Source organism: Tamandua tetradactyla, chromosome 12, assembly GCF_023851605.1.
Source record: "Tamandua tetradactyla isolate mTamTet1 chromosome 12, mTamTet1.pri, whole genome shotgun sequence".
NCBI lineage: Eukaryota > Metazoa > Chordata > Mammalia > Pilosa > Myrmecophagidae > Tamandua > Tamandua tetradactyla.
This window is the reverse complement of record NC_135338.1, coordinates 74,437,476-74,460,035: the sequence shown is the minus strand read 5'-3', so window position 1 is coordinate 74,460,035 and position 22,560 is coordinate 74,437,476. Positions and strand designations below refer to the sequence as shown.

Here is a 22,560-nt window from a genome sequence, read left to right as displayed (position 1 = left end):
TGAATAGGGATTAGAAGAAGCAGCTGCCTTTACAAAATGGGATTAGGATTAAAACATGGCTTTTCTAGGGTATGTATATCATTTCAAATCAGCACAGATGGAAAAAATATACTGTATAAGTAATACCCAAAAAGAGCTGGGGTAGTAATATTAATACAAGATAAAGTAGATTTTAAGGCAAAAACTGTTTTGAGGGATAAAGATGGTGTTTATAGAATGATGAAGTTATCAATACAAAGGAAGACATAGCAAATATAAATATATATGTACCTAAGAGCACAGCCCCAAAATATATGAAGCAAATATTCATACATATGAAGAAAGAAATCGATGGTTCTGCATTAATAAATAGTAGAAGTATTTAATTCAACACTTTCAATAAAAAGACAGTACATCTAGAGAGATGGTCATAAGAAAATACAAGATTTGAAGGATAATCCAAACCAAATAGACCTAACAGACATATATAAACACTTCACCCAACAACAACAGAAAACACATTCTTCTAAAGTGAACATGGATCATTCTCTGGGATAGACCATATCATAGGTCAAAAATCAAGTCTCATCAAATTAAAAATATTGAATGTGCTTTTTGGTATATAACTCTGCTTCTTACTCCCTACAGGTGGTAAAATGCAAATGCAAAAAAACATTGTACTAGAAGTTGTAGTCTTAGCTATTAAGCACGAGCAAGAAATGAAGCACATTCAGATTGGAAAGGAAGAAGTAAAACTTTCCCCATTTGCCAATAGCATGATCTTATACATAAAAAATACTGACAATCCACAATAAAGGTCCTAGAGCTAATAAATTAATTCAGTAAAGGGGCCACGTACAAGATCAACATGTAACAATCAGTAGTGCTTATATACAATAGTAATGAACAATCAGAAAGAGAAATCAAGAAAATAATTCCATTTACAATATCAACTAAAAAAATCAAATAAGCAGGAATAATTTTAACTAAGAATATAAAGGAATCATACAGAGAAAGCTATAAAACACTGCTAAAAGAAATAACAGAAAACCTAAATAAATAAATAAGTGGAAGAACATTCTGTGTTCATGGATTGGAGGGCTAAATATTGTTGAGAGGTCAATTCTGCTCAAACCAATTTATAGAGTCAATGCAATACCAATCAAAATTCCAACAACATTCTTTGCAGAAATGGAAAAGCCAATCATCAAATTTATATGAAAGGGTAACTGTGCCCTAAATAGTCAAAGCTACCTAGAAAACTTTATTACAAAGCCACAGTAATCAAGACAGCATTGTACTGGCACAAGATGAGGATATAATTCTGTGGAATCAAATTTAGAATTCAGAAATCAACCCTCATATTTATGGCCAACTGATGTTTGACAAGGTTGCCAAGTCCACTCAGTTTGAAAGAATAGTCTGTCAACAAAGAGTGCTGGAAAAACAGGATCTCCATTTTCAAAAGAATGAATATGACTCCTACCTCTTACTATTTACAAAAATCAACTAAAAATAGATCAAATACCTAAATGTAAGATTCAGAAATAGAAAACTCCTAGAAGAAACTGTAGGGAAGTAACTTCCAGATGTTGTGTTGGGCAATGGTTTCTTAGACCTTACACCCAAAGCACAAGCCACAACAGAAAATAAAAAAGAATGGGACATTATCAAAATTAGATACTTTTGTGCCTCAAAAGATTTTTTTTATGGAAGTAAAAAGACAATTTGCAGAAGAGGCGAAAATATTTGGAAACCATATATCCAATAAAGGTTAACTCCCAGGATTTATAAATAAATCTTACAAATGCAATGACCAAAACACCAATGACTCAATTAAAAATGAGCACCCACAGTTAACATTCTATACAAGGATGAAAGACTGAAAGTTTTCAACTTCTAATGAAATTGATTTATAGATTCAACACAATCCCAAATCAAAATTCCAATGGCCTACTTTGCAGAAAGGAAAAACTAGATATCAAAATTTATTTGTAAGAGTAAGGAGATCTAAACAGCCAAAAACATCTTTGAAAAGAAGAGTGAAGTAGGAGGACTCACACTTCCTTACTTTGAAGCATATTACAATTGCTTCCTCATTCCCACCTCCCCATCTATGTGCTCCATGGATTCTGGGCCTCCATTTGGAAAGGGGAGTGGTAGGCTCTGTGCACTAGATGGATAGTCTTTATGAGCAGTGAAAGTAACATTACTGGATTCTGGGTTCCCCAAAGAGCTGTGGTCAAAACAGCATGGTGTCAGCATAAAGATAGATACATTGACCAATGTAATGAAATTGAGAGCCCACAAATAGACTCTCACATCTATGATTAATTGATATTTGACAAGGCTGCGAAGGTCCACTCAACTGGGACAGAATAGTATCTTCAACAAATGGTGCAGAGAGAACTGGATATCCATATCCAGAAGAATGAAAGTGGACCCCTATCTCACACCTTATACAAAAATTAATGCAAAAATTAATCAAACATCTAAATATAAGAGTCATAACCATGAAACTCCTAATAGAAAACGTAGGGAAGCATCTTCAAGATCTTGCTGTGGGTGATGGTTTCATTGATTTTACACCCAAAGCACAAGCAATGAAAGAAAAAATAGATAAATGGAATTGCCTAAAAATAAAAACTTTTGGGCTTTGAAGGACTTTGTCAAGAGGGTGAAAAGTCAGCTTGCTCAATGGGAGAAAATTGTTAAAAATCATGTATCTGATAATGGTAAAGTGTCTAGGATATATAAAGAAATCCTACAACCCAACAACAAAAAAGACAAACCAATTTTAAAATGGGCCAAAGAGTTGAATAGACATTTTTACAAAGAAGAAATACAAATGGTTAAAAAGCACATGAAAAGATGCTCAACATCACTAGCTATAAGGGAAATGTTCAAAACAACAATGAGGAGACTTCTGGGAAGATGGCAGAATAGGATATACTGAGCTCATCCCTGCTCCAAGAAAAACTTGAAAAGTGACAGAAAAACCACCAGGAGAACAGTTCCATGGTGCAAGTGACATGAGAGGGTTTTCTATACTACATAGGGAGGTCCAGGATAAAGAGCTGAGAAATGGGGATGCAGGAAGCGTCTGCCTCCATAGCTAGCTTGGGATATCACTCAGCTCCACAGCCCAGAGCTCTTTGGGCAACCCAGAATCCAGTAATGTTACTTTCCCTGCTCATAAAGACTATCCATCTAGTACACAGAGCCTACCACTCCCCTTTCCATATGGAGGCCCAGAACCCATGGAACACATAGATGGAGAGGTGGGAATGAGGAAGCAAGCCATGCCTGGTCTCACACCCCCACACCCATGCACCCTGCTATACACCACGGACCTCATGTCATGTCCCACCTCCCCTTGTCCAGGCCTGTGTGCCTGGATCACACCCTACCCAGGGCCCCAAGCCATGCCCCACACTACACTTGGTACACTATGCTCACACCCCATGCCCCAGCCCCTCAGGCCACACCCCACCACACATGGCTGCATCCTACCCTGTGCCCAACCCCATGACCCCAAGGTCCGTACCCCCATGCCACACACCAGGTCCTGCCCCACACACCTCATCCCATGACACCTGCATCTCACACCGTGGGGCCATGTACTCCTGTACCAAAATGCCCTATGTCCTGTGCCACACCCTGCACCACACCCCACAATGCACCCAGCACCCTGTGCACCACACCCTGCACCACAACTAGCTGGCAGATATTTCCCAGTTGGCTATGAACAGGGCCTGCTGAAATACACAGTCCCACAATCCAAGGTCATGCAAAGCAGGGGCCTGGGTGCCACCAGACACACACAGGGTCCATAACTGTAATCTCCACTGGGGTGCACACTGCCCACATCCCAACTCCAGGGTTGGCGATTTTTAGCACACAACAGGACTAGCAGTCCTGGCTGGAATCGCACCAGGTTTCCAGCCAGCTAACAGGACTACCACAGTCAGGGAGAGGCAGGCTTCAAAGGAAGAGGATGCTCAAGCGTGCCATCTGCTGAGAAGAAATGGAAAGTGCAGTCCCACAAACTACCTATCTGTCTAGCTTCAAACAGATCCACAAATTGAGCTGCATACACTGCATGAGGTCCAGGTCTTGGTTTGGTGGGGAAGTAATAATGAACCAAGTGCAAAGGGAGACCTTCAATGCAAACCCAAGCAAATACAAAACCTTAGATGATTGAGGGAAATCAACTTTCAAAATAATCCTATTAAGATAATCAAATGCCTTGAAGCCAAAAGAAAATCACAAAGCTTACGAAGATACAGGCAGAAACAACCAAGCCAAATGTCCAGACTAAACACCAGAGGAGACATAGACCTTGGAACAATTAAGCAAAGATATTCATACAACTCTCCTAAATAAATTCAGTGGGTTGGCTAATGACATAAAGAGTGTGAAGAAGACACTAGACCCAGCATCAAGGGATTGAGAAAACCTTCTCAACCAAAAGGGGGACGAGGGAAATGCGACAAGATAAAGTGTCAATGGCTGAGAGATTCCAAACAGAGTCAAGAGGTTATCCTGGAGGTTGTTCTTACGCATTGAATAGATATCACCTTGTTACCCAAGATATAATGGGGAGGCTGGAGGGAACTGCCAGAAAATATAGAGCTGTGTTCCAGTAGCCATGCTCCTTGATGATGATTGTATAATGATACAGCTTTCACATGGTGACTGTGTGATTGTGAAAGCCTTGTGTGTGATGCTCCTTTTATCTACCTTGTCAACAGATGAGTAGAACATATGGAATAAAAATAAATAATAGTGGGAACAAATGTTAAAACAAATTCAGTTTGAAATGCTAGTGATCAATGAAAGGGAGGGGTAAGGGGTATGGTATGTAAATTTTTTTATGTTTTCATTTTATTCTTCTGTTGTCTTTTTATTTCTTTTTCTGAATTGATGCAAATGTTCTGGGAAACGGTCATGATGATGAATATGCAATTATGTGATGATACTGTGAATTGCTGAGTGTATGTGCTGGGAATGTTTGTGTTTCTTTCTTGTAATTTTTTTTAATTAATAAAAAGTTTTTTAAAAAAGGAGACACTAGAAGAGCATAAAGAAGAATTTGAAAAAAAAGTAGAAAAATAGTAAATATCACAGAGATCAAAGATACTTTAAAGCAAATTTAAAATATACTAGAGATACACATTGATAGGTTTGAAGAGGCAGAAGAAAGAATAAGTGAATTAGAGGGCAGTGTAATTGAATTGGAATGCACAAAAGAACAAATGGCAAAAGAGATGGAAAAATTTGAATTGGATCTCAGGGAAATGTTGGACAAAACAAAGTGCCCAGATATAAGAATCAACAGTGTCCAAGAAGGAGAAGAGACTAGTAGGGGCTGGGAGGACAAGTAGAGGAGATTTGCAGGCAAACTTCCCAACCCTTATAAAAGACATAAACATGCAAATCAAAGAATCCCAATGAACCTCAAATAGAATAAATCCAAACAGACCTGCTCCAAGACACATACTAGTCAGTCTGCCAAAATGCTGAAGAGAAACAGAAAGTCATAAAGAGGCAAGAGAAAAGCAACTTGCCACATATAAGGAAACCATAAAGAACTGAGTTTGGACTTCTCAACGGAAACCATGGAGGCAAAAAGGTAGTGGTTTGGTATATTTAAGTCCTGAAAGAGAAAGACTTACAATAAAAAATTCTTTATCCAGCCAAACTGTCCTTCAAAAGTGAGGAAGAGGGTGGGCCACAGTGGCTCAGCAGGCAAGAATATTTGCCTGCCATGCCAGAGGACCCGGGTTCAATCTCTGGTGCCTGCCCATATTAAAAAAAAAAAAAAAAAAAGGAAAGAAAAGTGAGGAAGAGATTAAAATTTCACAGACAGACAAAGGCTGAGAAAATTTGTCAACAAAAGACTGGCTCTACAAGAAATACTAAAGGGAGTTCTGTCAGCTGAAAAAAAATAGAGGAGAGGAGGTTCTGGAGGGCGGTACAGAACTGAAGAGTACCAGTAAATGTTAGCTAAAAGATTAAAAGAGAAAGAAGGAAAAGAATATATAGAATTGACAAATACAAATCAAAAGATAAGATAGTAGATTCAAGAAATGCCTTTACAGTAATAACTTTGAATGTTAATGGCCTATACTCACCAATTAAAAGATATAAATTGGTAGAATGGATTAAGAAATATATGATCCATTTATATGCTACTTACAAGAGACCCATTAGATTCAAGGATACAAATAGATTAAAAGTGAAAGGATGGAAAAAGTGTTCCATGCAAGCTGTAACAAAAGAAAGCAGGATTACGTACACTAAGATCACACAAAGTAGATTTTAAATGTAAAGACATCGTAAGAAACAAGGAAGAACACTACATATTAATAGAAGGGACAATAGTCCAAGAAGAAATAATAATCATAATTGTTTATGCTCCAATCAAGGAGCTCCAAAGTACATGAGGCAAAACTGACAAAACTGAAGTGAGTGATAGATGTTCTACAATAACAGTGGCATACTTCAATACACCACTCTCCTCTATAGATAGTACAACTAGACAGAGGATCAACAAGAAAATAGAGAACTTACATGACCTCATAAATGAATTAGCCCTAACAGACATATATAGATTGTTACACCCCAAAATACCAGGATATACATTCTTCTTTAGGGATTGTGGAACGTTCTCCAGGACAGAGCATATGCTGGGCACAAAACTGGTCTTTATAAATTTAAAAAATTGAAATTATACAAAGTACTTTCTCTGATCATAATGAAACTAAGCCAGAATTCAATAACCACCAAAGAACCGGGATGTTCATAAATATATGAAGATCAAATAATGTGCTCTTAATCAGTAGTCAAAGAAGACATTGCTAGAGAAATCATCAAATATCTGAAGATGAATGAAAAGGAGAATACAACATATAAGAACTTATGGAATGTGGCAAAGGCAGTGCTGAGAGGGAAATTATTGCTCTAAATGCCTATATTAAAAAAGAAGATGCCATCCTGACCAAAAGGGGGAAAGAAGTGTAATAAATAAGTTATCAGTGATTTCAAATAGAGTGGAGAGACTACTCTCGAGATTGCTCTTAGGCAAACTTCAGTTAGACATTGCTACCAATCATAACTTGCAAAACTCCAACCAAAACCATTCCAGCCAATCCTAAAGAACACCTAGGTCAATATATAAGCTTCTACAAAGGTTCCATGTATTGGGTACCTTTTCAGAAACCTACAACCTCCAGATGGGTCCCTGGATCAGATAAGTCCTGAAACCTGAGGGACCAACCTTTCCAGGACATTAGCTAGTTCCACCTCCCTACTCCTTATTACTGACAGCCCTTCCAACATGAAAAAGTTAGAGTGGGCATAGCCCAAATATCCCTAAAGAGTGGGAGAATGATCAAAGGTGATGGTGGAGTTATACAGATAAGGTAGGGCTTAACAAATGAGTATGATTGCTGAATCATTATGTTGATATTTCTTTCAGTCTCCAGTATCTTAGAACAACTAGAAGTAAAAACCCAAAATTGTGGAGTTGTAACCCATACCAAATTCTGAAATCTGTTCTACAACTAATTTTTGTGCTGTGCTTTGAAATTTATTGCTTTTTTGTATATATGTTATTTTTCACACAAAAATGTCAATTGTGATTATAAAAAAATATTTATTCCTTCTAGCCTCCAATGTTCTGGAGTAGCTAGAAGAAAAAATCTGAGATGATAGTGTGGTAGCCCATGACAAACTCAGGGTTATGTCCTATAACTACTTGTTGAAGTGCGTTTTGAAAACTACTGTTTTTTTCTTTCTTTGCTTTGTATATACGTTATATTTTACAATAAAAAAGTTAAAACAAAGAAGAAAGGGCAAAAATTGAGGACTTAACTGCTTAACTGGAGAAACTAGAGGAAGAACAGAAAACTAACCCCAATGCAAATAGAAGAGAAATAACAATGATAAAAGCAGAAATAAATGAATTGGAGAATAAAAATACATTAGAGTGAATCAATAAAACCAAAAGTTGGTTCTTTGAGAAAATCAATATTATCGATGGACCTTGAGCTAGGCTGACAAGGTAAAAAAAGAGAGAGGATGCAAATAAACAAATTCAGAAATATAGAGGGCAGTCATTACCATGGACCTTGAAGAAATTAAAAAAAAAAATCATAAGAGGATATATATGTTTTAATTTGTTAAAGCTGCCAGAATGCATTATACCAGAAAGGGAATGACTTTTTAAATTTTTAACTTTTTTTATTGTATAGTATAACAAATATACAAAGCAAAGAATGATCCACTCATATTTTTCCTTCTAGTTGCTCCATAATATAGGAGGCTAGAGGGTTTAAATATTTTTTTATCATCACAATAACTTTTTTCCTTGTTGTTTTTTTGTGTGTGAAAAATAACATATATACAAGAAAGTTATAAATCTTAAAGCACAGAACCACAATTAGTTGTAGAACGTATTTCAGAATTTGACATGGGTTACAATTCCACAATTTTAGGTTTTAACTTCTAGCTGTTCTAAAATCCTGGAGACTAAAAGAGATGTCAATTTAATGATTTAGCATTCATATTTATTTGTTAAATCCTATTTTCTCTGTATAAATCCACCATCACCTTTGATCTTTCCATCCCTCTCTTTAGGGGTGTTTGGGCTATGGTCATTCTAACTTTTTCATATTGGAATGGTCTGTCACCAATATGTGGTAGAGGAATGGAACTATCTGATATTCTGGAGAGGCTGGCTAGGTTTCAGGACTTATATGAACCAGGGCCCATCTGGAGGTCGTAAGTTTGTGGAAAGTTACTCTAGTGCATGGAACCCTTGTGGGGGGTCTTATATATTGTCCTAGGGGTTCTTTACAATTGACTGGAATGGTCTTGATTAGGAGTTGGCAGGCCATGATAGGTAGCAAGGTCTGACTGAAGCTTGCATAAGAGCAACTTCCCAAGTAGTCTCTCAACTCTATTTGAACTTTCTCTGCCACTGAAACTTTATTAGTTATACTTCTTTTCCCCCTTTTGGTCAGGATGCAATTGTTGACCTCACAGTGCCAGATCTGGATTCATCCTTGGGAGTCATTGCCTACATCACCAGGGAGACGTTCATACCTGGATGTCATGTACCACATAGTGGGAAGGACAATGATTTCACTTGCAGACTTGAGCTTAGAGAGAGTGAGGCCACATCTGAGCAACAAAAGAGGTTGGAATGGCTTTTTAAAAACGGAATTTATTAAGTTGCATTAATATAGTTCTAAGGCTACAAAAAATGTCCAAATAAGGTATCCAGCAAAAGATACATTGATTCAAGGAAGGCCATTGAGCCCAGAATACTTCTGTCAATTGGGATAGCACATAGCTGGCATCTGCTGGGGTCTTTGCTTTCTTGTTTCAAATAACTTTCTCAGGTGTTTTTTCTTTCTTCAGCTCCAAATCTGTCCGCCTTGTTGGCTCTGAAGCTTTTTCCAAAATGGTTCCCTCTTAAAGGGTCCAGTAAGCAACTTCACCTTGAATGGGGGGAGACACATCTTCATGGAAGCCACCTAATCAAAAGGTACCACCCACAAATAGGTGGGTCACATTTCCATGGAAACAATAAAAAAGATACCACCCAATAGTACTGAATGATGGTTTAAGAACATGGCTTTCCTGGGGTACAACAACAGTTATAAACCAGCACAGTATGAATAGCTAGCTACACACTAACAAACTAGACAACTTAGGTGAAATGGAAAAATTCCTACAAACACACAAATGAGCTACACTGACTCAAAAAGAAACAGAAGATCTAAAAAAAACAGTCACAAGTAAAGAGATTCAATCAGTCTTCAAAAATCTTCCTACAAAGAAAAGCCCAGAGCCAGATGGCCTCACAGGGGAATTTTATCAAACATTCCAAAAAGAACTAAGACCAATCCTGGTCAAACTTTTCCAAAAAATTGAGGAAAAAGGAACACTACCTAACTCATTTGTTCTAGTGTGCTAGCTACCAGAATGCAATATACCAGAAACGGAATGGCTTTTAAAAGGGGAATTTAATAAGTTGCTAGTTTACAGTTCTAAAGCCAAGAAAATGTTCCAATTAAAATAAGTCTACAGAAATGTCCAATCTAAGATATCAAGGGAAGATACCTTGGTTCAAGAAGGCCAATGAAGTTCAGGGTCTCTCTCTTGAGTGAGAAGGGAAATGGTGAACAGGGTCAGGGTTTCTCTCTCATATGAAAAGGCATGGCAAACATGGCATCATCTGCTAGCTTTCTCTCCTGGTTTCCTTTCATGAAGCTCCCCAGGAGGTGTTTTTCTTCATCTCCAAAGGTCGCTGGCTGGTATACTCTCTGCTTCTCATGGCTATGTCATTCTCTGCTCTCTCAGAAATCTCTCACATTCTCCAAAATGTTTCAGCTTTTATAGGATTCCAGTAAACTAATCAAGACCCACCCAAATGGGGGGAGACGTCTCCACCTAATCCAGCTTAACAGCCACTCTTGATAGGTTACTCCAGGAAGATGATCTAATTGCAGATTCAAGCATACAATATTGAGTAGGGATTATTCTGCCTTTACGAAATGGGATTTTGATTAAAACATAGTTTTTCTAGGGCACATACATCCTTTCAAACCAGCACATCATTTTATGAAGCTAATATCATTTTAATAACAAAAATAAAGATGCTATAAGAAAGGAAAACTACAGGCCAATCTCTCTAATGGACATACATGCAATTCTCAACAAAAATATTAGCAAATCGAACTTAACAACACATTAAAAGAATTATACATAAAACCAATGGTGTTTACACCAGGAATGCAAGGGTGGTTAACACAAGAAAATCAATCAATTAATACAGAACAATAACAAATCAAAAGGAAAAAATTGCATGAATATGTCGATTGATGCTGAAAAAGAATTCAGCAAAATTGAACACTTTTCTGATAACAACATTTCAAAAGGTAGAAATTGAAGAAACTTCTTTAATATAATAAAAGACATATATGAAAAAGCAATAGCCATCATCACACATAATGGTGAATGACTGAATGTCTTTGCCCTAAGATCAGGAATGAGATAAGGACGCCCTCTGTCACCACTATTATTCAACATTGTACTAGAAGTTCTAGCTAGAGCAATCAGGCAGGGAAAAGAAATAAAAGGCATCCAAATTGGAAAGGAAGAAGCAGAACTTTTAAAATTTGCATATGACATAATACTATACTTGAAAAATACTGAGAAATCTACAACAAAGTTTCTTGAGCTAATAAACAAATTCAGCAAAGTGGCAGTGTACAAGATTAATGTGCTCAAATCAGCAATATTTCTATACACAAGCAATGACATAACTGAGGAGACAATTAAGGAACAAAATCCATTCAAAATAGCAATGAAAAGAATCAACAATCTAGAAATAAACTTAACCAGGGATGTAAAAAGCCTGTATACAGAAAACTACAAAACATTGCCAAAAGGAATCAAGGAAATTCTAAATAGGTGGAAAGAACTTCCCTGCTCATGCACAGGAAGGTTAAATGTAGTTAAGATGTCAATTCTATGCAAACTGATCTACAGATTCAATGCAATAGAAATCAAAACTCCAACAACCTATTTTGAAGACTGAAAAGCTAGTTATCAAATTCATTTGGAAGCAGAAAGGACCTTGAAAAGCTAAAAATATCTGGCAAAGAAGGACAAAAGGGGAGAACTAACACTTCTTGCTTTTAAAACTTATTAGAGAGACAAAGTGGTCAAAACAGCATGGTTCTGGCACAGGGATAGACGTATTAAACAATGGAACTTTAAGAGTATGGAGATAGACTATTAAATATATGGTCAATTGATCTTTGACAAGGTCCCCAAATCCACTGAACTGATAGAATAGTCTTCTCAATAAATGGGCATGGAAGAACTGGATATCAATAACTAACACTCTGTATAAAAACTAACCCAACATGGATTGAAGACCTAAATATATGAGCTAGTACCATAAAACTCCTAGAAGAAAATATAGGGAAACATCTTCAAGAACTAGTAATAGGAGGTAGATTCCTAAACCTTACACCCAAAGTACAAGCAATGAAATGAAATAAATGAATGGTAACTTCTCAAAATCAAATGCTTCTGCACGTCAAAAGACTTTGTCAAAATGATGAAGAGGCAGCCAACTCAATGGGAGAAAATATTTGGATATAGGATAAAGGTTTGATATATCACATATAGGATAAAAGTTTGATATCCTGTATAAATAAAGAAATCCTACATCTCAACAACAAAAGAACAAACAACCCAATTATAAAATGGGCTAAAGATATGAATGGATATTTTCCCAAAGCCAAATATAGTTGGCTAAATAGAACATGAAGAGATGCTCATCTTCATTAGCCATAAGCGAAATGCAGATCAAGACTACGAGATATTGCTTCACATATATAAGAATGACTGCTATTAAACAAACATAAAACTACAAATGTTGGAGAGTATATGAAGATATTGGTACACTTATACACTGCTGGTGGGAATGTAAAATGGTATAGCCACTATGGAGAACAGTTTTGTGGTTTCTTACAAAACTAAATATTGAGTTGCCCTATGACCCAGTAGTACCATACTCACTATATACCCAGAAGAGCTGAAAGCAGTGACACAGACATTCGCACAGTTATGTTCTTAGTACTATTATTCACAATTGCCAAAAGATGGAAACAATCCAAGTGTCTATCAGCAGACAAGTGGATAAAGAAAATAGTATATATATATATATATATATATATATATATATATATATATAATTATATATAATATATGTATTATATATAGTATATATGAAATATTATGCAGAAGTAAGATGAAATGAGGTCCTGAAGCATATGATAACATGGATGAACCTAGACAACATAATGCTGAGTGAAATAAGCCATACACAAAAGGACAGATACTATATGAATTTGCTACTATGATTCTGGTAAAGAGAAACTAAGAGGCTTATACACAGAATAGAAAGGAATGAGGTTGAACGTAAATATAAGGGAATGGATAGAAGTGAAGGCAGTTCTTTAGTGCGTGTATAATTAATATTGCCACATTGAGGGTGAATATGACTGATAGGAGTTGGTTAGAGCCATGCATCCCACTGATTAATACTACAAATATAAATAAGTTTTTGAATGAACCATTTCAAAGACTTGAATCTTGTACAAAGAGTCAATAATACAGGGGTATAGGGAGTAAGCTACTATTGCATTCTATGGTCAATATTTAACAGGAAGACATCAACAGTACCATAGCAATGTCACTGGTAAGCAATTGGGGGGAAAGAACAAGAGTTAAGGGGAGGATGGGAAATGGTGGCTCAGTGGCAGAGTTCCCACCTGCCATGCTGGAGACCCGGGTTCCATTCCTGGTGCCTGCCCATGTTAAAAAAAAAAAAGAGTTAAGGGGTGGGTTGGATTTTCTGTCTGGTGAAGGTATGCTTATCAGTCACTTTTCTCTTTGGAACAAGGAAAGTTGTCTAAAACTGAGAGTGTTGGTGATTGTACAACTAAGTGAAAATAATGTGAACATGGATTGTTGACTTTGGTTGGACATTATACATGATGCCCAACAGATGGATGTGGCTGAAGAATACATTGATTAAGAAATAGAATGGTGAACTATGGTGTATACATATGATGGGATATCATGTGGCGGCAGAAAGGAATGAAGTCTTGAGGCATGCAACAAGTAGGCATGCAATGGGGGACATTATATGGTGCAAAATAAGTCAGAAACAAAAGAACAAATATTGTATGGTCTCTTTAGAAAATACTTATAAGAAAATTGGGGCGTAGCAAGCTCTTATAGCAGTCACATTTAGGTCAGAGCTGTAAATATTAGTTCACTTTTTTCCTAGATTTTGAGATGTTGTGCTATATATGTATAAACTAGTATCTCCCTGGGACTTTGGTTGTGTGACACTTAAGACTCAGTGCTGGAGTTCTGCAGATCTGAAAGTCAGCATTGTTACATACAACAACTGTTAAAGAAACTGAAAAGTAGATCAGACTTCAATTAGAGATTAGAAAGAAGTCAACTGAGTTGGGACTCAGGTGAATTAGAATATAGGAGGAAGGATTACACTGTCTGCATTTTAGAACTTCACTTACTGTATGAGACAAGAATATGTTAAGCAGATAATTTAAAACATTGCAAAGTCCAAAAAGGGATGGGAGAAAACATATGGAACTATTAAATTTTATCCAGGGAAACCCTGATACTGCCTCGAATATTAGGGACTACTAAGTCAATAGGCCAAGCCCTTGATCTTTTGGCTTGTTCTTGTGAAGCTTATTTCTGTAGTGGAGAAGCTAAGTGAACCTACTGTATGCCTAAGAGTTACTTCCAGCAAACTTCTTTCGCTGCTTAGATGCGGCCTCTCTCTAGGCCCAAATCTGCAAGTAAAATTATCAGCCTCTCCCCTACCTGGGACTTGACATCCAGAAGTGAAAGTCTCTCTGGCAACTTAGGGAATGACTCCTACGGATGAGCCTGGACCTTGTATCATGGAATAGACAATACCTTCCTGGCCAAAAGGGGAAAAGAAATGTAACAAAATAATGTATCAGTGGCTAAGAGAGTTCAAATAGAGTTGAGAGACTACTCCCGAGGCTACTCTTATGCAAGCTTCAGCTAGATATTGCCAATTATCATGGTTTGCCAAACCCCAACCAATACCATTCCTGTTTACCCTAAAGAACACCTATGGCTCTATCTGAGAGTCTACAAATTTTCACACACTAAGATTACTTTCTAAAAACCTACAACCTCCAGATGGGTTCCTAGACCTGCTAAGTCCTGAAATGCAGAGGGGCCAGCCTCTCCAAGAACATCAACTAGTTCCATCCCCCTATCCCATACCATCGATACCCCTTTCTAACATGAAAAATGTAGAGTGGGCATAGCCCAAATACCCCTGAAGACTAGGAGAAGAATCAAAGGAGGAGAAGTTATAACAGAAAATAAAGGATTCAAAAAATGAGTATAACTGCTAAATCACTATATTGTTATTTCTTTTAGTCTCCAATGTCTTGGAGCAGCTAAATGGAAAACCTAAATTTGTGGAACTGTAACCCATACCAAACTTTGAAATCTGTTCTATAATTACTTATTACAATGTACTTTGGAATGTGTTGCTTCTTTGTATGTATTTTATACTTCACAATAAAAACGTAAACACACACACATACAATGAGATATCATTTCACAGTTTCTTAGAAAAGCCACAATTTAAAAACCCAGAAAACTACAAGTGTTGGAGAAGATGTGTAAGAAACAGAAACACTCATTCACTGCTGGTTGGAAGGTACAATGGTGCAGCCGCTGTAGAAGACAGTTTGGCAATTCCTCAAGAAGCTAAGTATAGAATTTCCATATGATCCAGCAACCCTGCTATTAGATATATACTCAGAAATACTGAAAGCAGGGGTGTAAACAAACTTTTGCACATCAATGTTCACAGTGGCATTTTTTACAATTGCCGAAAGATGGAAGCAACCCAAGTGTCCATCAACTGATGGACTGATAAACAATCTATGCTGTAGATACACAATAGGATATTATTCAGCTGTAAGAAGGAGTGAAGTTCTGAAATATGTGACAACATGGATAATCTTGAGGACATCATTTGAGTGAAAAAAGTCAGACACAAATGACAGCTAGTGTAAGATCCCACTAATATGAACTAACTATAATAAGCAAACTCATGGAGTTAGAATCTAGAATATATGTTACCAGGAGATAGAAAGGGGTAGAAAATAGGGAGCTGAAATAAATAATAGGGGGAACAAATGTTAAAATAAATTTAGTTTGAAATGGTAGTGATCAATGAAAGTGAGGGGTAAGGGGTATGGTATGTGTAATCTTTTTTTTTTCTGTTTTAGTTTTATTTCTTTCTCTGAATTGATGCAACTGTTCTAAGAAATGATGAATATGCAACTATGTGACGATATTGTGAATTACTGATTATATATGTAGAACGGAATGATCATATGTTCATGCTTTTGTTTGTTTGTTGTTAAATTTTTTAATTAATAAATAAATAAATTAAAAAAGAAAACGGAGCTGATATTTAATTTGTGCAGAATTTCTAATTAGGTTGATTGTAAACATTTGGAATTAGTGGTGATGGTAGCACATTATTATGGGTATAATTAACATTGCTGAATTATATGTGTGAAAATGATTTAAAGGGGAATTTTTGGGTCATGTATGTCACTAGAAGGAAAGCTAGAGGATAAAGCATGGGACTGCATAACATAGTGAACCCTGTTGTGGCAGATGGACTGTGGTTAACAGTAGAAATGTAAGAATGTTATTTCATTAACTATAACAAATGTATACCACTTTTACAAGGTGTTAATAATAAGGTGGTATATTGGATAAATACACCTAATGCAAATTATAGACTATAGTTAACAGTAGTATTTAATATTCTTTCATCAATTGCAACAAACTTTCCACACCAATACAAAGTGTTATCAGTAGGGAGGTATGTGGAAATGTTGCATTTTTCATATGACTTTTATGTAAACCTATAACTTATCTAGTTAAAAAATTTTAAAAACATTATGCTAAATGAAAGACCCAGACACAGGTACTATATATGGTACAATTCCATTTGTATAAAATATAAATATGAATAAAAAATAGCAACAGAATTAGGTCAATGGTTATATAGAGCTGGAGAATGATAGAGGTATTGAGAGATGACTGCTAAGGTGTATGGAGTTTTTCTTTATGGAGTAATGAAAATGTTCTAAAATTGCTTTTGTTGATGAATGCACAACTCAATACTATAAGCCACTGAATGTATACTTTCAATGGACTGTATGGTGTATTCGCTGTTAAAGATGCCAGAATGCAATATACCAGAAATGGAACAGCTTTTATAATGGGAACTTACTAAGTCACAAGTTTACAGTTCTAAGATCATAAAAATGTCCCAAGTAAGGTATCCAGGAAAAAATACCTTGACTCAAGAAAGGCTTATGGGTCTGAAACACCTTTGTCAGCTGGGAAAGCTGGCATCTGCTGGTCCTTTGGCTTCTGGTTTCAAACAGCTTCTCCCAGGGGCATTTACTTTCTGCATCTCCAAACATCTGGGTCTCCTGTTGGCTCTGTTGGTTCTTTCCAAAATGGTTCCCTCTTAAAGGACTCCAGTAAGCAGCCCCACTTTGAATAGGTGGAGATATATCTTCATGGAAACCACCTAATCAAAAGGTCCCACCCACAACTGGGTGGGTCACACCTCTGTGGAAACAACTTAATAAAAAAGATCCCACCCAACAATTCAGAATCAGAATTAGAGAACGCAGCTTTTCTAGGGAACCCAACAGTTACAAGTAAAAATAAAGTTCTAATACCTGAGGCAACATGGATGAACCATGAGGACTTGTTGAGAGAAATAAGCCAGACAGAAAAGGACAAATATTGTATGACTACACTGATATGTAATAATTAGAATGGGGAAAATAATGGAGTCAGAATCTAGAATATAGATTGCCAATGGAATGGTTGGAGTTAGGGAATAGGAAGTTAATGTTTAAAATGTAGCTTTTATTTGGGAAGATGTAAGTTTGCATAAGCGATGATGACAATAGCAGCACAACATTGTGAACTAATGAGCAGCACTGAATTCAATATTTGTATATGCCGAACAAGAGAAATGTTAGGTTGTATAGATGTTACTATTTAAAAAAAAATCCATGGAACTGCACAACACAGTGAACCCTAAGTTAAGAAACCATGGACTATAATTAATAATACAATTATAACATGTGTTTTCATTAAATGTAACAACTGTACCGCACCAATGCAAGATGTTAATAATAGGGTGGTTTATGGGAATTCTGTATTTTATGGGTGATTTTTCTATAAACACAACTTCTCTTTAAAAAAAGAAAATCTGAGAGAAACTCCTGACTGAAAGACTTGCTGTTGGGCCAGGGGTGGTTAATTCTGGGACTGGTGGCCTGTCCTCCCCTAAGTCCCCCAGCCCCAACTCCTTCAAGTCCTAGGTCCTCACTCTCCGAGTTTCCCCCTACTCTCGGCGGAGCCTCGGTGGGTGCCTCTCCCCATCCCTGCCCCGCAATTTAGCCTCTTGGAGACCCTGCCCCCTCCCTTTCCTCGCCCTTTGGCTCCGGGTAGCCCAGGAACTCCTCAGTGCCCACCCAGCCAGGAGCGCGAAACCCCGCCCCTTCTTACGCCAAGGCCCTGGATCCCCTATCCCTCCCCGGGCCATTCCCCGGCACCTCGGAATCCCTGGCCCCCCAACGCGCCCGCGACCACACCCCAGTCCAGGGAAACCCGGGTTTACCCCTCCCGCTCAGCTCCCTCCTTAGCCCCTGGCGGGCGCGGCGGATGCGCAGGCGCAGGCGCGGAGGGTGCGGAGGGTGCGGAGGGCGCGGGCGGCATGGGGACTGCAGCGACAGCGGTGTCGGCAGCGGCCGGGGAGGGGGCGCGCAGCCCGAGCCCCGCCGCTGTGTCACTCGGCCTGGGCGTGGCCGTGGTTTCTAGCCTGGTGAACGGGTCTACGTTTGTGCTGCAGAAGAAGGGCATTGTGCGAGCCAAACGGCGAGGTAGGCCCGGCCGAGTTGGAGGAGGGTGGGGGGAGCGACCAGGTCGCAGCGCGGGGCGGGGGGTGCTTTGCGAGGGGCGGTCCGGGATAAGTCGCTCCGAGCCGGTGCACGCCTCCGCCATCTCTGGAATGTAGGGTCCCAGCAGGGTTGGACTCCCTGTGGGGTGGGGTTCCCTGCGGGGTGGGGTCCCCGGCAGGTGGTGATAGAGCGCCGAGCTGGGTTTGATCGTCTGCCTCGTGATGACCGCTGCCTTTGAGATTTGATTAATATGAGGCCGCGTTTTCCCAGGGTGACCTAGAATCGTTTGGGAGGCAAGTTCACTAAGTTATAATGTAAATACGGGTGCCGGAGTCTAGGGCCCGGCTTGCTTGGGCTGCGACGGTCGGGAGCGGGGAGACCCGGACCCAGTGGGGGCACAGCGTGTTAAGGACCACCGTCCCTAGTTGCGCCAAAGCACATGCGTCCAGTCCCCAGCCCCAAGACGGATGCGCGTTGTTGGTAAGAACATCACCTCCGAAGAGTCTCCGAGGCGGCCCCACCTTTGCCTTCAGGTATATCTCCAAACCCTGCTCGGGGTTACTGGGTGCACTCCGTGTAAAGGAAGCTGTTTCGCCTCCACTGTTTTTCTCCCTAGCGGCTGAAGAGGCCTACTTCAATATTATAGGGTTTCATCAGTTGTTTCCAACTAGACTCCTACTTCTTCGTGCCCAGACGGTCCTAACTGCCAGACAAGCCTCCCCCAGAGCGATGTCCTAGAAATGCTTGGAGCCTACAGCATGCTCAGAGGACTGATGGGTTCCTACCTTTGCTGTGGTTCACAGCGTGGAGCGTACTTTGGAGAGCAAGCCCTGCTGAATTTCTCGCTTCCTGGAGTTGCCACGCCAAGACAGCAGGGTCCACTAAGAGGTCTCTTCTCTCCTTGGCTTGTTCCTGAGTGTCCTTGATCGAGCCAGCTCTGCTTTAGATTTGATCCATCTTGTGCTGGTTTGAAAGGAAGTATGTCCCCTAAGAAAAGCCATGTTTTAATATAAATCTCATTTCTTAAAGGTAGAATAATCCCTATTCAATACTGTATATTTGAAACTGTAATGAGATCATCTCCCTGGTTGATGTGATTTAGTTAAGAATGGTTGTCAAACTGGATTAGGGGATGGGATGACATGTCTCCACCCATTTGAGTGGGTCTTGATTAGTTTCTGAAGTCCTATAAAAGAGGAAACATTTTGGAGATTCAGAGAGACTCAGAGAGAGCAGAGAATGCTGCAGCACCATGAAGCAGAGAGTCCACCAGCCAGCGACCTTTGGAGATGAAGAAGGAAAACACCTCCCAGGGAGCTTCATGAAACAGGAAGCCAGGAGACCAAGCTAGCAGATGATGCTGTGTTCGCCATGTGCCCTTCCAGCTGAGAGAGAAGCCCTGACTGTGTTCGCCATGTGCCTTCTCACTTGAGAGAGAAACCCTGAACTTCATTGGCCTTCTTGAACCAAGGTATCTTTCCCCAGATGCCTTTGATTGGACATTTCTTTAGACTTGTTTTAATTGGGACATTTTCTCGGCCTTAGAACTGTAAACAAGCAACTTATTAAATTCCCCTTTTGAAAAGCCATTCCATTTCTGGTATATTGCATTCTGGCAGCTAGCAAACTAGAACACATCTCAACAGTCAGGGCTCTTCAGTTTGAACAAAATTCAAGGCAGATTAAAAACCCAACAAGCAAACAGGCCCACTGAGTATCTCCCTGGGTGAATACCCCCACCAGAACACCACACCTTAATGAGGTGGAAAGTGAGGGATGTGCTGAGAGAGGCCAGGGACAGAAGTTTAGTGGACTCCTGATGTAGCATGTTTTGAACTGAAGATAAATGTTGCTTCCATAGGGATTGGGAAAATCTTGGGGTGATTAACTCTGTTCTTACAAGGTCAGTGCAGTATATTCTCCGGGAAAGGGTGGGACTGTTAGGTGATGGGTTGTGGAAGGAAGTCATTCATTTACTAGCCATCCAGATTTCAGAACACAGGCGCAACCTTCTCAGAACCTTGAGCCAGATACATGCTCACAGAGCTTTGAAAGGAAAGAGATAAAGGGCCTGGAAACCTTTCATGAAAGTATGAAACCATGGATATTTGCTTAAAGAATTCTACTTCTAAGTGAAATAGTGAAATTGCTGTCTTTGCCTAAAATCTAAATCAAACCAAGTACGATTTCCCAAGAGTGTAGGTGTGTGTCTAAGAAGAAACTGATGTCTGGGCAGTAACACTTTCTTTGGGAATTTGTGAGTTTGATGGTCTTTAGGGCAGATGAAGAAACAAAATGTGTGTCCTTGATATGATGAGACGAGAAGGGTGCTTCACCTCTGTGGTCTTTTTCCCCAAAATCCACAACTCCAGTCTAACCATGAGGAAAACATCTGACAAATCCGGACTGAGGGGCATTCTACAAAATACCTGATCCAATCCTCCTCAAAGTGGTCAAACTCATCAAAAACATGGAGAAATTCTCACAGCCAAGTGAAGCCTAAGAAGACACGATGACAAAATGTGATGTAGTGTTCTGGATGGGATCCAGGGACATAAAAAGGACATTAGAGAAAAATTAAAGCAATCTGCATAAAGTGTGGACTTTAGTTATATAGAAAATCAAGTAAAACTAATTATACTATTTCAACTCAGCTTATATGTTGAAGGGAATTGATCAATAATAAGAAAATAAAATATAAACAAACCTCCCCCAAAAAACCACCATCATAAGATTGATGGTGTTATTTACACCTACATTCTATACCTTGAAAGTGAAAGTGTGGTATTCACTACTTTGCTACCTAAATTCAAGCTAGCATTGTTATTTACAATGATGGGAGAGAGACATATAATATAGTCTTGTTTTGATCAATTTAGTTGATTTCTCCAGTGGATATTTCTGAATATCAGATGTGCCCAATGTCTGATACAGCAGCTTTAGAATATATTCCCCATAAAGTCCTTCCCACATCTGCCAGTAAGCAACAGGCTTGCTAATTATGAAATGTTTGAAATGGAGAAGAGAGGAACAAGGAAAAAGCAATTGACAAGGTAGTAAATGAAGCTCCTGAGTTAAGGGAGACTGACTGCCTTATGCTATAAAAACAACATCTCAAGTCCTAGAGTTTTAACTTTAAATGAATTAACAGGCTGCAGCATTTCTAGAGGGAGTGTCTCAGCTTCAGGGGAACCAATTCTGGTTGCAGTCCTTCTATTGGTAGGTTTGGGGACATCGCTTCCTCTGACAGAGTATAGCTGTCACCTTTTAAAATGACCTTCCTACTGAATCAGCCTACAGATTGTTAACAATTAATACAATTCTGGGGAATGCAGGAAAATGTTCTTCATGGTGGTCTCATAATGGGGTGTTATCGCGGTACATTTTGAATGGCGGGATGGATGGGAAGTGAGTAAGGAGGCATGGGGTCCACATATCAGGCACACTGTATCTAGTTCTAGAACCCAGATTTAAGTAGAGTTTAAATAAGAGAGATCAGGTGATGATTGGGTGTGAAGGCATTTGTGTCATACCAGTTACAACATTATAATGGCAGTTGAGGTGTGCAGGAGGGTCACATCCCGGCACTTGAGGGTCTGTGGGAGGGTGGCTGCTTGGGAGGGACTGGTTAGTAAGGGTGTGGCCAGTGGATGGCATTGGATAGGTTTTTGGAGAGTCGCACGAATTTGCTGGAGGCTTTTAAGAATTGGGTAATTAATTAACTCTCCAGGTGGGATTCCCTAGACCAGGATGAGCCAGCTGATATTTAAAAAATCCTTTCAGATTTATAATCTCCTCCCTAGAGGAGTACCGCTTAGAGATGTGACCTTTAAGGCACTTGGAAGATGGGTAGTTTGTCCCATGTGAATGGAAATGGGGATCCACACATCCCAATTTCCAGATTCCTGAAGTCTGTGAGCTCCTGGCCTCTGGGATGCATGCATGTGCTTCTTTCCTG

General features: G+C 39.0%; 1 protein-coding gene across 2 annotated transcripts in view; it reads left to right on the top strand.

Annotated features, from left to right (window-relative positions):
• Positions 1 to 18,418: 18,418 nt before the first annotated feature.
• The window catches only part of NIPA1 (NIPA magnesium transporter 1), a 62,143-nt gene continuing 58,001 nt past the window's right edge, over positions 18,419 to 22,560 (top strand). Inside the window, exon 1 of one of the 2 annotated variants that reach the window (XM_077123969.1) lies at positions 18,419 to 18,584. In XM_077123969.1, coding sequence (XP_076980084.1) covers positions 18,419 to 18,584 — 166 coding nt within the window. Of the gene's footprint in view, positions 18,585 to 18,620; positions 19,136 to 22,560 lie in introns of those variants that run through there. The other variant, XM_077123970.1, reaches the window with a different exon arrangement.